The 18,101-nt window shown below is 41.2% G+C and overlaps 3 protein-coding genes across 8 annotated transcripts in view; 2 read left to right on the forward strand and 1 right to left on the reverse strand.

Moving 5' to 3' along the window:
* Window positions 1–5,384, forward strand: part of LOC122862035 (actin, alpha cardiac muscle 1) — a 20,012-nt gene extending 14,628 nt beyond the window's left edge. The window contains exons 1-7 of one of the 2 annotated variants that reach the window (XM_044167206.1): window positions 1,837–1,983; window positions 2,493–2,631; window positions 2,901–3,225; window positions 3,305–3,466; window positions 3,834–4,025; window positions 4,681–4,862; window positions 5,110–5,384. In XM_044167206.1, coding sequence (XP_044023141.1) covers window positions 2,503–2,631; window positions 2,901–3,225; window positions 3,305–3,466; window positions 3,834–4,025; window positions 4,681–4,862; window positions 5,110–5,253 — 1,134 coding nt within the window. In that variant the 5' untranslated portion in view covers window positions 1,837–1,983; window positions 2,493–2,502 and the 3' untranslated portion in view covers window positions 5,254–5,384. Of the gene's footprint in view, window positions 1–1,836; window positions 1,984–2,492; window positions 2,632–2,900; window positions 3,226–3,304; window positions 3,467–3,833; window positions 4,026–4,680; window positions 4,863–5,109 lie in introns of those variants that run through there. The other variant, XM_044167207.1, reaches the window with a different exon arrangement.
* Window positions 5,385–6,763: 1,379 nt separating this feature from the next.
* LOC122862038 (gap junction delta-2 protein) lies at window positions 6,764–9,947 on the forward strand. The gene is made up of 2 exons (XM_044167218.1): window positions 6,764–7,239; window positions 7,938–9,947. The coding sequence occupies exons 1-2, from the start codon at window positions 7,169–7,171 to the stop codon at window positions 8,779–8,781; spliced, it is 915 nt and encodes a 304-aa protein (XP_044023153.1). The 5' UTR covers window positions 6,764–7,168; the 3' UTR covers window positions 8,782–9,947.
* Window positions 9,668–18,101, reverse strand: part of stxbp6 (syntaxin binding protein 6 (amisyn)) — a 151,732-nt gene continuing 143,298 nt past the window's right edge. For 2 of the 5 annotated variants that reach the window (XM_044167211.1, XM_044167208.1), the window contains one exon: window positions 9,668–10,834. In XM_044167211.1, the coding sequence (XP_044023146.1) occupies window positions 10,476–10,834 (359 nt within the window). In that variant the 3' untranslated portion in view covers window positions 9,668–10,475. The remainder of the gene's footprint in view (window positions 10,835–18,101) is intronic. The other 3 variants (XM_044167209.1, XM_044167212.1, XM_044167214.1) reach the window with 3 other exon arrangements.

Below are 18,101 nucleotides of genomic sequence, written 5' to 3' on the forward strand. Positions count from 1 at the left end.
AGTTTAACAATGCCATTATATACATCTTTAGCCTTTGCTCTAGCAGTGATAGTAGAATAGCGGCAAACACTGAAATACCATTTTAAAGGAATTTAATATTTTGGCACAAAGGCAAACTCATGTTGAAAGTAGTCGTCCACCTTTCCCTCTTGAGTTTAACAGTTCTGTTCTCCATAGACAGACTTCACTACGCTCCGGTCATAAAATCTTAGCATTATTTGAGTATTGGGGCAAAAGGAGGCTTAAATCAGACCACAGCCTACCATTCATTACATAAGACCAAAACAAAGAGTCACACAGTGAAGGGTTATGGCTCGGGGTCGGGTGACAGCAACATATGATTCATGGCTTGCTGTGCCCTTTTGTCTTGTCCTCCTTGTGGTGGGACCATCCACTGCTCTTAGCCAATGTTATTTCACAGCCTTCAGAGCTCGCTCCCTGTCTGTTTCAAGCAAACCGGCAATGTCATTTCCTATGTCTTGTTCTTTCCTCAGTGCAGGAATAAAGAAAGAATATGGCATGTGTCACAACAAGAGATGTTCCTTTTTCTTCATTGTTTTGATGTCGGAAACAACAAATAGTATCAACATTCCTTTTGATTTATCTGTAAAGGTTTCTTATATGGAAGAATACATTACCTTGACTTTTATTACATAAAAAGGTAATTACTAGACCAGTGGTTGGTGTTTGAGGTACCGGTATATGTTCAGACAGAGGAAGAGAAATATGCCAAGGAGAATAAATTCATTGCACTGCAATAACCTTTGATATTATACTTAGGCCGAAGTATTTCTTCCTGTTAGGATCTTTATATTGTTGACTGCATATTGTGTGTTCTAGATTGAATTTTCTGCAGAAGACATTGAAAATGTTTTAGTATATATCTGGTTTGCATTAGGATTTCTGTATAACAAGTCAATCAATTTTGAAAATGCAAATGGAAAACCAAGAGAGCATGACTAAGACATTTTAATCATTTCAAAATGTTGCATATGTGGACACAGCATGTCGCATGGCCACCACATCAATAACATCCATGCAGCTCATTATAATTATGGAAACTCATTGATTTTATGCAAATTAAATCTAGAAATATCTTTTCATTTGTCATATGGTGAGTCCAGCAGTATGCTTTTGTTTATGAATATATGTGTTTTGAGAAGGGGGACACACTCACACTGTACTAAAATGGGAATGTTTGGTCTGCCGCAGTGGCTTCCCCCTCTGAAACTTGGGGTTTGGAGCTTCTAATACAGTCAAACAGCTGCTGACACCAGTTGTGTGGCACAAGTGGTCTCTCCATTTGATACTGTAGGGGCTACATGTGTCCTGCCAGTCTAAACTCACATATGCTTAGGAGACGTTTCCAGAAACACAGATGTAAAACAAATGGAATAACCTATTATTTAGAATACTAAAAAAGATGTGGATTTATCAATTTCGTCATCAAGTTTGGATATTCAGATACAGTAGATGTGGCTTGGGTTTATAAAGACACTTTCTTTCTGTTTTAAATCCATGATTCTACTGATTATGGCCTGTGTCCTTCAGTGGGACGTTTTAGTCAGTTTGCCTTTGTTAAAACACTGATATTAGAGGAATATTAGACAGAACTGTGCCATACTGTCGCTCTAACTCACTAGAGTGGGCCTTCCAAAGACACAGTGGAGGTTTTCAGTAATATTATCATGATTTATCAATAGGGAAAAGATCAAAGGGAAGCATGTCATTGTCTGTCTGCCCTCACCGCTGTCCTCCATACATGGACGGCAGGGACAGATGTCCGCGTGGGAGTTCCCTCTCCTTGTCCTGCCATTCATGGAGTGGCTGTTGTCAATGGGGCAATGGGCTACCAAATATGGAGAAGGGGTCGCACTGCTCGGCCCATTTTTACGGACACTTGTCAGGGTATAAATTGGTCCGACGTGACATTTCGGCACCCCTGGTTTACTCACTCAAGATCCGGCGCCTGGTGCTGATCTGGTGAGTACCTGCACGGCTGACCGAAGGAGGACTGTATCAATCAGTGGACTTATCACAAGAGGATGGATACATGATTTTAACACGAATGGCAGTGATTTCCACCTTTGCTTAACCAAATGTCATAATCTAACTGAAACGGATCTTCTCACCACATCGGCCTGTAGTTCATCAGCTTCTTTTCTTTTGCGGACTGTGGATTATAGCTGTTGTGAAATACTAAAAAAAAAAGTACTTTAAGTACTTTCACAGCTCTATTGTTAGTGACCCAACAAAGAAAATCCGAAATACTAAACCAATCTTAACATATACCTATATAGCATATAATATCAGCATAATTCACCATAAGCCATAACTAACCAGCATTCCCTCGGTTGTCTGTCCACAAAAAGCGACTACGTGTGTGTTGTTTGTGCGTTGTGATAAGGAAATATCTTCAGTCACCCAATCCAAACAAACAGGGAATTCCCTCACTGGATCTCACAGTGCCACTGCGTGCGTATGTGTTGCAGAGCTGACACTATGTGCGACGACGAAGAGACTACCGCCCTGGTGTGTGATAACGGCTCCGGCCTGGTGAAGGCTGGGTTCGCCGGTGATGACGCACCTCGCGCCGTGTTTCCTTCCATCGTTGGTCGCCCCCGTCACCAGGTGAAGTAAACTATTCACAGACTCCACAGACGCTAAGGACGAGTAGCACTTTAAGTTGTTTACATCACATAAAAACAATCTATGGCTTTGGATCAGGACCAGATCCACCGTGCTTAACTGCGCACTAATATTAAGCATCTACATTTCAACTGATAACTGAGGAAAACACAGTATAATTCTGCATATAGTGGTAGTTATGATGATGCTATGTGATGTTTAGTAGTAGCTCTCCACCACAGCACTAATTTCCTGGTCCTTGCTGTTATCAGGGCGTCATGGTTGGTATGGGCCAGAAGGATTCCTACGTCGGCGACGAGGCCCAGAGCAAAAGAGGCATCCTGACCCTGAAGTACCCCATCGAGCACGGCATCATCACCAACTGGGACGACATGGAGAAGATCTGGCACCACACCTTCTACAACGAGTTGCGCGTGGCCCCAGAGGAGCATCCCACCCTGCTGACGGAGGCCCCCCTCAACCCAAAGGCCAACAGAGAGAAGATGACCCAGATCATGTTCGAGACTTTCAATGTCCCCGCAATGTACGTGGCGATCCAGGCCGTGCTGTCCTTGTACGCTTCTGGGCGTACCACAGGTACGACAGATTCCTCAGATGTGTAAGAGATTTTGTTCAGTGAGTTAATATATGAATTTAATTTTCACGTATTCATCAGGTATTGTCCTGGACTCCGGTGACGGTGTGACCCATAACGTGCCCATCTATGAGGGTTACGCTCTTCCTCACGCCATCATGCGTCTGGATTTGGCCGGTCGTGACCTCACTGATTACCTCATGAAGATCCTGACTGAGCGTGGATACTCTTTTGTCACAACCGGTGAGTATACTATTCATTTATATTTATGACGAGCTTGTGTTGGCCATGACGCACCACGTACTGTATTTCCAAATTATGATTACTTTAAAACTGCAATTTGTTGCACATGTTTTCACACCTCCACAAAAAACATACACAGAAGAAACACACTGAGTAATGTCATCCCTCTGCACGATAAAATTGATAAAAATGGACATGGAAATAATGTACTTTGTTTTGGAGAAAGTAAACGTTTCCCTCTAATAAATTGTTCAATGCAAACCAGGGGGAAAATACTTTTCACGCCCATCTGATTATCTTCACATATTTTTTGACATCTTTAATGATGCACATTGGTCTGACATCATACAAATCTGATCCCCTCCAGCTGAGCGCGAGATCGTGCGTGACATCAAGGAGAAGCTGTGCTACGTGGCTCTGGACTTTGAGAATGAGATGGCCACCGCCGCCTCCTCCTCCTCCTTGGAGAAGAGCTACGAGTTGCCCGACGGTCAGGTCATCACCATCGGCAACGAGCGTTTCCGCTGCCCAGAGACTCTCTTCCAGCCCTCATTCATTGGTGCGTAAAGGCGAGCGCAGAGAAGAGTTAATTTAGTTGTGGTGACACTGTCCCATGATCTTGACTTTAAGTCTTGACTATAGTCATTTAAGGATTAAAGTACTGAAATGAAATGGTAATTTCAACTTTTATTCTAAATGTTAAAGTGATCTCATCCTACTCAGTGCGGGGAAAAAAGAACATTCCGGGATTTTGAAACTGAGCTGAATGTATTCCACCACACTTAGAGTAGGCTAATACTCAATGCTTGTCTCAAAGCTTGCATATTAGTGAAATAGGATGGTAAAAGAAAGTTTCAGGCAAACATAAATATGATCTAAATCTTATTTATCTTATTATATCAGAATTAAAAACTCGATAAATGGACAGCTTTCCGAAAATAGACGTGCTTATTGCTCATATTAGCGGTTGGCTGCCTAATTCTGATCAGCAACTGGAGGTCACAGCTGATCCACCTTCTGCTTTGCCACTTCATGGCCGCTAAATAGACATGAGTGATCGAAAGCAGGGACTTATTGTTCACATTTGGCCACAGAGCCCGCAGCTGTTGGCGGAGCTGTCCATTTCAGCCCCTGTTACGACACCTGACGGCGGTGTCACGTGCTCTTTGCTGCGGGGGGTAAAACTCACTAACTTGTCCGCTGTGTTTGCACAGGCATGGAATCTGCTGGTATCCACGAAACCACGTACAACAGCATCATGAAGTGTGACATTGACATCCGTAAGGACCTGTACGCCAACAACGTCCTGTCTGGCGGCACCACCATGTACCCCGGTATCGCTGACCGCATGCAGAAGGAGATCACTGCTCTGGCCCCCAGCACCATGAAGATTAAGGTAACTTTGACTCACTGTTGAATATGACTGCAACATTTCCATAGTACTACTTGTAAAATATTTTCATAATATTGCTCTATCCTGCATTAATGCACATACTTCATATCCTGCACTTGCTTATTGCACTTCTGGTTAGACCTAAACTGCATTTCGTTGCCTTGTACTTGTACATGTGTAATGACAATAAGGTTGAATCTAATCTAATCATTTCTATGAGTCCAAGATAAACAAATGTGTTTGTGTTTAGATCATCGCCCCCCCTGAGAGGAAGTACTCCGTATGGATCGGCGGCTCCATCCTCGCGTCTCTGTCCACCTTCCAGCAGATGTGGATCAGCAAGCAGGAGTATGATGAGGCAGGACCCTCCATCGTCCACAGGAAGTGCTTCTAAGCGACCAGACTGCCCCCCTTCCTCACTCTCTTCACACTCTGTTACCTCCCTCCTTCTGTCAAATTCTTTGTTTACACTCAAGTGCAATTTATATGTGGATATTTATAAATAAACTAAAACTGGGACTTGAAGAATACGGATCTTTCTTTCTTTTCAGTTTTAATCTGAAAAATAAGGGTGTTTGTCAGAATCTGGGTTAGGATCTATAAAAATCTCTCTTTGTCTCTCGAAAGCAGCACGGCTCTGTCCTTTCGTCACGTGGTGGATGAGTAAAGGTTGAATTAGAAAAGATTACAGTGAGCGGAGAGGATAAGCCACCTCATGAGAAATTAACCGCACAAAGTTTTATGGAGTGGATGCACCGCTGTCACGTGATCGGTAATCCCCGTTTTCTTGGTTGGACAAAGCTCACACTAAACATACTGGATACATTTAGATGATGCTAATAATAACAATAACAACAACCATAACAACAACATCAATAATAATAATAATATTAACTTGATATATATATATATATATATATATATATATATATATATATATATGTATATATTATATATATAATAATGTGATTATACTTTACTATGAAGCACCATGAGGCACCATTTTACTTTTTTACTTTCTTAGGCTACATGCACTGTCAATCCATAGTGAAGCCACTCATTTTAGTTTAAAAGGACAATCACATTAATAACTATGACATAAATAGTGTTAAACCACACAATAGTCTAATATTAGTGTACACACACAATGCAGCGCCCTAAATTGATCAAATCGCAGAGCAATATACAGGGCGGAGTCACATATTTTGCTTCTATTTTTAAACCTCCACACAGACAGAGGGAGAGAGACAGGCAGGCAGACAGACAGGTTGCCTGGTAAAGCGATTAGCAACTGGTACTTTCACTCTGTCACTGTATCCAGAGCATCATTTTTTCCCGAGGTAGAAACAACAGCTCTACCAGCCGGACCAGCGACATGGGGAGGGATACCTCTGGGCATGCGAGGCTGTCCGCTCCAAGAAAGGAGCATTTATAAAGCCGTATGCTTCCACAGGTTTCAGATATAGACATAAAACAATAGGTTTTGTTCAAATGATATAATATGCTGCACATCCTTGTAACTCTGTATATCATTGATAAGTTCCAAACACAGGGAAATCACCTTGACCACTGTGCCCAGGACACCGTGCGTCCAGAGGTCCTGTCTCGTTAGAATGGATATTGTCATATGTTGTTCTGTAGCTCAGTGAGTTGAGTATGATAATAATACAGCCAGGGTTAAGGGTTTGATTCTCCCATGCTACGATGTCTAAACTCAAGGTACTAAAGCCTGTAACTCTGGACACGATCGTCCACAGCAGTGTCCACAGAATGGCGCACGCTATATACAAAACTGAAATATTGGAAATCAGAAGCCTTGGTACTCCTGGTTGCGCTTCGCGGACCTGTCTGCGCTTACGTGACGCATGGGAGGGAGGGGGGAGACTACTTAAAGGCGGATTAATGCTGGCAAGACATTAAATCCAACCTCCCTCCACCGAGACGCAGCGCGCAGCCCATCAGCCTGATCTGAAGATCGAAAATAGGAGGGCTTATAGTAATCAGCCCTTCAGACTCCCATGACAAGGAAAAGTGTGGCAACGTCGTGGGAGCGCTCGGCACACACAGTAGGACGCTCACTGGCGCCGCGCGCTCAGCACATAACCAACCAAATAGCGCGTAGAGAGACGGAGAGAAACGAGGACGGCAGCAGCATCCCGTGACGGATGCATTTTTTAGCTAAAATCGGACGCTTTGGAGACTGACACCACCGAGAGTCAGTGAGAAGCAGGACGGGAAATAACGCGCTTTTTTGGGGAGGGATTTGAACAGAGTGCCGTTGTGCCCTCGTCTTCTCCGGATGCTCAGAAATGGGGGAATGGACTATACTAGAGAGGCTCCTGGAGGCTGCTGTCCAGCAGCACTCTACTATGATAGGAAGGTAAGATCAACAAAAACCAAGAACCGAAGAATCGCAGCAGCCTCCAGGATCGTCTTTAGCATGGTTCCCAGTCCCCCGTTTCTGTGTTGTGCCTCAAGGATCTTCTGTAGCATGGTGCCCAGTCCTTCGTGTCTGTGTTGTGGATTTTTCTGTCTTGTTTCACAGATTTCCTTTTTTTCTCTCCTCCTATTAAACGAGACAGCTAAGTAAATCAGTTGACGGCTGTCGTTTCAGAACGTGGGATGTTGCTGCAACCAGCATAAACTAAAATTTCACGTGTCATTTCATGTATTCATCCACTTGTGAATTTGATGTTTGTTGGTGAGTTTGAGCGGTGGTGTGTGTGCACTCAGGAGTGGCAGATAGAGAGTGAGAGAGAGTCGGCGTTATCACATCTTTCCATTAACACAGCTCGCACAGGTACAGTCAAAGCAACGCCGATAGCTCACATGTCATTTCATCCATTAAATCACAAACCACATAGACTCAACGAGACACGCATAATATGAAGAACACAGTAAAAAACACATCTCCTCCTCAAGAGCGTCCTGTTTCAGCACTGGACAGCTCCCTACATCCAACACACCATCAGAATTGGACTCAGCGCTTCGGCGCACAACTGCACCACATTTGTATTGGTTAACACACATATATTTACACTTATTTTCACATTGTTTGTTTGTTTGCTTGCTTTTTAGGATCCTACTAACAGTGGTGGTCATCTTCCGGATTCTAATCGTAGCAATAGTTGGAGAGACTGTCTATGATGACGAGCAGACCATGTTTGTATGTAACACCTTACAACCGGGCTGCAACCAGGCATGCTACGACAAGGCATTTCCCATTTCACACATTAGATATTGGGTTTTTCAAATCATCATGGTGTGCACCCCGAGTCTTTGTTTTATCACGTACTCGGTGCATCAGTCGGCCAAGCAGAAGGAGCGGCGGTACTCAACAGTCTATCTGACACTAGATAAGGATCAAGATTCACTGAAGCGAGACGAGAGCAAAAAGATAAAGAACACCATTGTTAATGGAGTACTTCAGAACACAGAGAACTCCACCAAAGAAGCCGAGCCGGACTGTTTAGAAGTCAAAGAGATCCCTAATTCGGCCATGAGAACTACAAAGTCCAAAATGAGGCGACAAGAGGGCATCTCCAGGTTTTACATCATCCAGGTGGTGTTCAGAAACGCGCTGGAAATAGGCTTTTTGGTGGGTCAGTATTTCTTGTATGGATTCAACGTCCCGTCGGTGTACGAATGTGATCGCTACCCCTGCATAAAAGATGTCGAGTGCTACGTCTCCAGACCCACGGAGAAGACGGTGTTCCTGGTCTTCATGTTCGCGGTCAGTGGGTTTTGTGTGGTGCTGAACCTGGCAGAACTCAATCATTTAGGGTGGAGGAAAATCAAAACGGCCGTGCGAGGTGTGCAGGCTCGGCGAAAGTCCATTTATGAGATCAGAAATAAGGACTTGCCGAGGATGAGTGTGCCTAATTTCGGCCGCACTCAGTCCAGTGACTCTGCTTATGTGTAACACACATGGGGAGGAAGGAGTGAAAACATGTAAAAACCATGATGGACATGATGGACAGCTCCGCACGCCTAATTCATGTCATGACTTAAAGAGTGGGCAGATTTTTTTGATTTGTTGGTCTTTTAAGGACTTCATGGCAAGCGTGGATTACACGTTTGTTTACTTATTTATTATTGCACTGATGCAACTTTTTAGTAATGTTTATACTCCGTAAGATGCTAAATGGAGACCATGTTAACGTGTTCACATATTTACTCTTTGTGGGCTAGTTCTGCTGTACTTGAAGGGAGTAAATGCAAAAATTGCACTAAGAGGTGAACACTTGAGGGCCTGACCTTATCCAAAATGTGCTACTGACCTGACGGTGTTTTTAAGACATTTTCTTTCCATCCATTTTTGGCACCGACCTAATGGCACCATACACAGTGGAAAACAAATCTATCATCCAGATTTATATATGCATAGATATAAATCCTTACTGACTATGGTTCGACCTAGTTGAAATATATCAGCGTAATTCATGTTTTTTTGTTGCCTGTGTTGCACCACTGACCTTAACATATGTAACCATTCCATTGCTTTATAGCTGACTTGCAAAACAGTATCTGGTGAATTTGCTGCAAATGCTAACGTCTGTGACTTCCTTAATTTATGACACACCAAAGCGCCCACTGCTTTTATTTGTGAAGTGTTTTCTTGCTTTTGTGTAATCAAGTGCCATACTTGTATATAAACATGATATATATGTATACATATAAATATATAAATATATAATAATCATCATGAAAGCTGATTCCCTGCTTGGATTATGCTAAATGCCGCCCAATTTTTTTATTTGCTTTAAATGTATTTGTTGTGATTTAAATGAAAAAAAAAATATGATATACAGTTTTCTCTGTTTTATTTTGCAAATGAGTGGAAAAAGAAATGAAGTGCTAGTCCTTTTTATATACAAGAAGTAAATGTCTCTCCCCAATCAAAGCTGATCTGATCCAAACTGAAAAATAGCACAAATTGACATTTTTATCAAAGAATGGGCAATGGAAATCTGCTCTGGTGCTACAGTTTTTCATAGAATGGTTTTAAATGTAACCGAAACAGACCAGGAAAAAAAACAAACATCATTTTTTTTCTGTGGAAAATAAAAGTGGGATTCATGTACACCAGAAATGTGTGAGGTGCAGTACTTTGTGTCTGCTACTCTAGCTTGTGTTGACTGACCTATCTCATATATATATATATATATAGTGGAAGATTTGCCTTGGTGCAGTGAAGATGTTAGCCACACCCACTCACTACACAAAAAATAAATAAAAAACCCACTGCAGGACACACCTTGTATAGGATCTCATCACTCACATCACAATGTGTTACTGATGCTGCTTCCATGAGACACATCAATACTTATGCCCAATAACAGAGTAGCCTGAGGGAACATTTAGTCTATATGGCATGCACCAAATCCACCACTGGCCTCAGCCCTTATGGTGAGCTATACATTCACAGTGTCTCACTGTAAACTTAGTTTGTGACTTTCCTTGTACTCTGCAGGAATGACAAAAAGCTGATCATGATTCTGAATACAGAGGGAGCTGCCCTTTCTGCCGCTCTGCTCATCCCTTCTTCTTTCATTTGAGAAACGATGCAAGAAAGCAGCCTGAACTGAGGGGAAGGTTATGTGCTCCTCGTGAAGGTCAAAATGAAAACAAAAGATGGGGGGGAGAAAAAAGAAAGTGCTCAAGAACATGCCCACACAAGGGAGAGAGTGAGAGAGAAATAAAATATTTGGATAAAATATATTTTGATGCTTTGGCAATATTGTTTTTGAAACTTTTATGCCAATAAAGCCCTTTAAATTGAATTGAATTAAGACACAGAGATATAATATGAGATATTTGCAGCTGACCATTGCAGGTGATCTGGGAAGGGCTGGTCTCTTCACGATTCCCCTGCCAGGATGACTCTGCAATGCCGGGAGAAACGGAGGAGCAGCAGCACCGGCACATCCATCTCCAACTCAGCAGGGACCCCAGATTTCTCTCCAAGTCATGAACTTGAAAAAAGAAAAACAGAAGAAAGAAGAGCTGTTTGTCAACTTTGCTCTGATGCAATGCAGTGCACGCCTGTGTGCGTCTTTGTCTCCCTCTCTTTTTTTCTCCTGCTCATCTGTATGTTTTTTAGGCATTTATTCCTTAAGTGCCCTACTACAAAACCTTTAAAACATTACGGTTCAATATTCACTTAACAGCATCTCAGAAATAAAGGAAAATCATAAATCAACCTTTACAAAGAAACAAGTATATATAACAAAAAAAATGTCTGTACTGTACATATACAGTATAGTGTTTACATGCAATTGTCATACTTTTTGATGCTTTAGTAGTTTTATTTTCCTGCAACATTTAACCTGGTTTTAAACTCCAGCAAAATGGCAAAATTATTCGGGTATGTTCCAATGCAATTATGCATGCTGTCATGCATATACATGATGTAAGTGTTGCAGGGCTCAGCAGAGATTACAGTGTACCTGTGTGTCTGCAATTTTTGCAGTCATGACAGCTAGGATACAGGCCACATAGAGAGCATTTGGAGGGCAGACGGTATGTAAAATGTGTGTGACGATGGTTCAGATTTACACATCTAAGACAATACAAAAGTACTGAATATAGTGATCACGTAATCTCAAGGACCTATGCATTTTTCTACTGGTCTTACCCAGCCTGACAACTGCAGTAGAACACATCAAGGCTGCACGCAAGCTATTTTAAGACTACAAGGCAAAACACTGCAGGAACACCTCCAATTTCATGTGATTGCAGGTGCTCAGGATGAAAGCAAAAATGTTTAGAGACACGTATCCCCCCTTAATGTGAGTCATTGACAAAGAGACACCCTAATATAAAAGGAGAGGTCTTCTCCCTGTCTATATAGTGTAGGAGTGGAAGGCTCTTAGATCATAAACAAACAGCTTTTTTATGAGAAGTGTGAGCCACCTCATCATAACTCCATCCACCTTCATTCAGGATAAAGAAAAGTCTTATTAAAGATCATATGCTGCACACATTCATTTGTAGGGGTGTGTGGTGTGCAGGTTCAATTGTTAAAAAACAAAGGATCTTTTTTTTTTTTAAATGAAATTCTCCACTACCACAAAGAAAGTACACATACTCATCTACTTTTTCTATAGCGGAGATAATTTATCCTGAAAACAGTTCAAATTTAAATGTTTCATGCAAATGTATCTCAACCTGTACCGAAAGCATGGAATGCGTAAAAGCACAGAAATTCACATAATTAAACACAAACGCCAGGCAGTACATAATATAACAGCATAAATATTCAGTATTTACATGCAGGCACATAGAAGAAAGGTTAGGAGGTTTGATTTTAAATGAGCATAACGTAATATAATATTCTCAGGTCAGCAGGCACACTGTTCCAGTTCTCTGTTTATCGCTGCTGTAAAAAAAAGTCACCAGTATCATCTGAGGACCATTTATTATGAGTCAAAATCTGACTGGTGCAGGTTCAAAGTAGCAGAAGATTGTGTGTTGCAGTACAGCGGTTCCTACACATTTTTATGTCACACTACCTCAAACTGTCATACCTTAGGTCACAATTTTAAAAGTTTTTGTCTGAAGGCACCTGATCTAATAGGAATTTCATTGTTTGGTAGAGAAATGTAAAATGGTTCATGCTGCAGGGGAGAATAATGAAATATATCACACAACAGCCCTTTCATTGAGATCGTCTCTGCATCCTAACTTCAAAAGAAGGAAATATTTGTAGATTAAAGCTGAGTTGAAATGAGACCAGTCAAAATGATGATTACAGTGGTATTACATATGGGCCTGTGTTTATTTATCAAAAATGTTTTCTACTGGTACGTTAACTATTTAGATTTTGTATTAAACATTACATAAGATGTATAGTAGCAAGTATGGCATATATTTAGCTACGTAATAGTTAAGCTCCAGGCCTGAGTCTGTTCAAAAGAACCAGGGGAGACTGGGTGAGTAGTTTGGGGTTTGATAAGCAGATCTACCTGTTTCGTGGTTGTTTCCTCATGAGAAGGACAAAAAAGGTATATTGAGTGGTTTGGAATAGCAGATGTGATATATACCGTGACCAGGGTGTGTTTTTATTTGAGGGACAAGGCCAGACTGGCGGAGGTGAGTGATGGAGCTGGAGCGCTGACACCTTTATTAACAATCATGGCAGCCACCTTACATCATACTGACGACTCCCCTGGAATAAGGTGTTAGATGAGGACAGTTGAACAGATTCCAAAATACAATCAAATCAATCATAACAGGAAACTCTTCAGATTATCCGGTGTCTGTGTATTTGTATGCTATTTGTCTTTTGACATAATTATTTGTAATTTATTTTCTAATTAATTTATATTTAATTAAACCTACCCACCTGAATGTAATCAAAGAAATATTATTTTGAGGAGAGGAAATACCCACGCATGACAGTTTTTCTTGCAGCAACTTCTGCTCTGTGTGGCCTTTCAGAAAATGTGACAGACTAAACCAGAACTTTTCACCTGAAAGTGAATCCTGCAATCCCTCTGTCCCAAAACAAGCATGTCCTCCCGATTTCTCCTCTTTTGCCAATCTGAAAAGAGAAGGCTGGCTCCGGGGGGAGCGTTGCTTTAATTCTGCCTTTTGCGCAGATTACTGCATGAAAGGGGAGAGCAAAAAGAAGAAAAACAGTGAATGTGGGCCTTTTTGATCCACTCAGCCAGAAGCAATGAAATTAGCCTGGTTACTGCAGCATATATGCACGGCATAGCATGGCATAGGCAGATATGGCAGACATTGAAACAAAACACACTTGATGTTTGCATCCATGTGGGGGAAGAAGCAGTAATGCATTTGCTTGTGACCAAGTTTCTAACTTTCTGCCTGCCAGGGTAGCAAAAGCATCCGCTTTATCCTGGCTGTAAAGTAGTTTTATCCGTCTCCAGCCACAGTAGTTGCTCTCCCTCCTCGCCACTCTGCTTTATAGCAGAACACCAAACTTTCGTTATGTGATCTGTGCTTTGGGTGTTTTGTTTTTAAACTTCTCCACTTTAATGAAATCTTCACAGTACAAGGACAAAAGGACAGAGAACATTTGACAGAGTCTGTATAGAGGGATTTGGCTGGCTGGTTTGGTTGGTGGTTGAGCCGTATTGGCCCATACAGAAGGATTTGGTTCAAAATAAGCACTGGCACTGACAAAATATACCTGACAGACCTGACAGCAGATTAATTTCTCATCCATTTTTTAATGTGACCCCAGGATTAAGAACATTAGGGGATTATACACAGATTTGTCAACCAGAGGTTCACAGTGGGACAGGCAGCACCTGGGTGAGGACACAATGCACCCAAACCCAAAAAACGGACGTATTCCTCCTCTTTTTAACCAGGTAGGTTAGGTTAAAAGTTAGTTAGGGTGAAGTTGGAACTTTGAGAAAGGGACCAGTTAACTTTCCCTGTTTGCATTTTTACTAATTACTTTCTCTCCATTCAGCATTTTTCTGTTATGAGGCTCCAGCATTTGAAAGCCGCAAGCTTCTGTATACTACAGCCTTTTGCCATAGTGCACCAACTTTCTCTGATAAAGTAGTTTGTCATTAATGCAAAGCAGGCAGGGCCACGCTGCAGCAAAAACAAACCTCAAACAATTTCCTGCTTGTGACATCTTTAATTTCCCTCCAGAGCCGACAGTTCATTCTGACACCTACTGCTTGTTCTAACTTTCTATGCCCACTCACCTCCTCTGCATTCCCTAATAGCTTGTACTACATAAAACCCATCAACCCTGATAAATGTTTAGGTTCTGCACCATTACACAGCCAATAAAAATCAGCGGCTGGCAAGTCTTAATCGGACACAGAAGCGTTCGCTGGCCAATTGGACATGTACTGATACAGGAGGCAGAGAATAGCAGAGTGCTTAGGAAGATGGAAGAAACAGGTGTAGAGATATTAATTTACAGCTACCCAGACTGAAATGCAATCACACACAGAGAAGCATATGAATCACTACAGTGTATTACAGAGGCACAGAGGGATGGAAGATAATGCCCATCTTGTAGTATTTGTGGCTGCAGAATAAAAGGACCACCTTTTAACTTGTCTGCTTTGCAGCATGATGAGTGAGCTTGTATTAAAAAAAGTAGGCTGGTTATGAAATGCAAACAAAGAGAATGAGAATCAAAGAAATTATACAAATATCACCTCTTTGATTGTGAATTCAGTTGTTTCTTAATCCCAGGGGAAGTGTAAGATTACACAATGTGGGTTGGACTCACTGACTCTGCCGCTGTTGCTTGGTTTGTTCATCGTCTACTCTACCTCACTGTGGTTTACACTTTGGACTCTGTATGAACCAGCCACATTGCTGTCTGCTTTTTCTCAGCTGATTTTCTGCGAGTATCTCTATTTCTTCTTCCTTCCCTTCCTTGTTTCCTTGCCCTCCTGCTAAATAATCTACCTCCCTCTCTCTCCAATCCATGTTTTTTCACTCTCTCTCTCTCGTGTCTTTCTCTCTCTCCCTCCTTAGTGTGTTTCTGTTCTCTCCCTTCTTACCTCTCCCACTCCTTCACCCATCCCCCCACTCCCATTCTGATGTGATGCCACTTTGCCGTGAATCACGTGGTTGTTGATTCACTGAGCCCCAAAGAAAGGTATGAGATTGCACTTTACATTGCAGCTTTCAGTCTTTTATTACTATTTAGAAACACCATGGTTTAGTCTTAAACCAAAGCTTAGAATTAATATAGGTGGGGGATTCAAGGTAAATCTAAATATATATATATATATATATATATTAATAAATGTGTTAAGTCACAACGTAAATGTTTTGAAAAAGGAAGCAAAATTAATAGAAGTGAATTCTGCAAGATGGACCTATTACCTGTAAAACAGAAATAATAAAGGTAACAGTGTATCATGAAATATTAGGCAATCCTTTAATTTAGACAATTTCATTTTTTATATTTTAATAGCCTCTTCTATTGAATACTGGCATGAAAGTAGATTACAGGTCAGACGATGCAGGATAAATCTGAAATAGCAGTGCACCATTTTCCTCAAGATCTTCATCCATACTGAAACACAATAAGTAAACAGCTAAATCTCTTCTTCATACAAAGAAACAACAAAATGGCCCATTACAGCCAATATTTGTTAAATGGTAGGGGACCAGACACAGCCCAGTTACCCTGCTGAGTCTCCGCCGGAACCTGTTTATTCCTGCTCTCTGTGATAACCTAAATATAGCTGAACTCACAAATTAGTAGTTCTCATTTACTGTACATACTTCAGTATTTACGTGTGGAGTATTCTACAGTAACTTCATTAAGATGTTAATTAAGAAGTTTTTGTTGACAATTCTGTGGTATATTTTGATGCCGTATTTTGTGGTGTTGCTGGTATGCTTTGTATCGAAAAGTGTTTCTAATATTTTGTTCACCTCATTTACATACCGTATATGGAGAAGAAAAATTAATAGAAACTTTACAATACAACAGAAGCGCAAGAACTATCACAGAGATGAATCACCACCTCTGTCACCTCTAAACTAAAACTGTCAGCTAACCGGAACCAAACTGTAGACTAACTGCTAAACTAAAACTTTAAGATTACCTGAGCCAAACTGTTTGCTAATAAGATAAAAGCTAACCTGAACCAAACCTCTCAACTAACACTGTCAGCTGACCCTAACCAAACTATTCGCTGAAACTGTCAGCTGACACTGTGAGCTGCTAATAAGCTAAAAGCTAACTTGAACCCAACTGTTAGATAATTCATTAAAATTGAAAGATAACCTGAACCAAATTATTGGCTAATAATCTAAAACTGTGAGCTAACCTGAACCAAACTGTTAGCCACTCTGTCAGCTAACCTGTCTTTGTTTCACAAAGGTATTTATTACAGGACTGGTGTTGGATTGCAATTCAATGCAAAGGGTTTTCTTTGAGGTCTGCAGTGTAGTGTTTTGAAATTACACCTTTAAATGCATGCTTCTGGGAATCCTTCTGTGAGCTGCGAGAGGATTTCAGTGCTTAAATGCAAAAAAACTATCTTGTAGAAAAACTGTTTGAGAGCACTCAGCCAGTTATTGTAACATCCTGAAAAAATGTCTCTGCTCTTCTATAGTTCCTGAATGTATGGCTTATTTAAAACTCACCCAGGGCGGTGTAGTAGATTATCTGTAGACTTGTCATTAGCTGTCATTTTCTTTTATATTCCAAAAGATGGGAACAGCACATCTCACTTTCTCAACTCCAAATGCATCCCATAGGGTTTGTGTGTTTATTTTTTTTATGAGATATCAACTTATACTGCCTGTACACTTGATCTCGAGACCTGAAAGATGACTCAAGAGTTTAAACCCATCAAATATTCATCATCAAAACTCAGAGATACCAGCATCCTACATCTGTCTGTTTGCTGTAAAACTTTTAATTGAAATCTCTGATCTTTGTGCATCTTGGCGATGATGCACATGGTAGCACTAAACCTAAGTTGCCTGTCAGCTATGAACCACAAATACTCCCAGAGGTGTGTCTGAATGCAGCATTTGCCCAAGATGACTTATGATAAGAAACACATACTCAGATACACACACACACACACACACACACACACACACATTTCCCATAAGCCTCCAAGCACACATGCTGAGCTACTTCCTTCTTAGTGTTTCAAATAAAAACAGGGCTTCTGGGTAGAAACGTATGCTGGCGTTGTTGTTGCTGAGGCGTTAATTAGACTGAGAAATCTTGTGTTAGACCCTCCTTCCGAGCCGTCGAGTTACACACACACACACACACACACACACACACACACACACCTCCCCACACACCAGAAACCCAGCTCTGTGTGCCAGAAGATGTCTTAGCTGTAAGCCACTTGAAATGTGTGCATGAAATTCCAGTTGATCAGGAGAGATCAATTGTAATCTGAGTGTCATTAATTCCTCTGACGAAGCCATGGTGTAAATTTGTTAGCTGGACGAGATATAGCAGCCGGGCTTTGGCATACAGCAAGTGTTGATTGTGCTAATGATTCTCTGCTTTCTCATGCCAGCTTGTCTTTACAGCCAAAGGTAACACTGCCATGATTTCATATCATAATTAACAAGCTGTATTTGGATGCTGAAAAAAACAAAATAGTGTAGATGAGATTCAAATTGAAAAGAAAACATAAATATTATATAATAAAAGCATAACCATTAAAGGTCCAGTATGTAGGATTTAGTGGCATCTAGAGTTGAAATTGCAGTTTGCGAATACTGCTCCCCTCACCCTCCCGTTTC

The sequence above is a fragment of the Siniperca chuatsi genome, linkage group LG15 (genome assembly GCF_020085105.1).
Source record: "Siniperca chuatsi isolate FFG_IHB_CAS linkage group LG15, ASM2008510v1, whole genome shotgun sequence".
NCBI lineage: Eukaryota > Metazoa > Chordata > Actinopteri > Centrarchiformes > Sinipercidae > Siniperca > Siniperca chuatsi.

Excerpts from the sequence above, each read along its gene's own strand:
- LOC122862038 (XM_044167218.1), top strand. The coding sequence starts at position 7,169 with ATGGGGGAATGGACTATACTAGAGAGGCTCCTGGAGGCTGCTGTCCAG. Across the intron at positions 7,240-7,937 it reads CACTCTACTATGATAGGAAG|GATCCTACTAACAGTGGTGG; the intron begins GTAAGATCAACA and ends CTTGCTTTTTAG.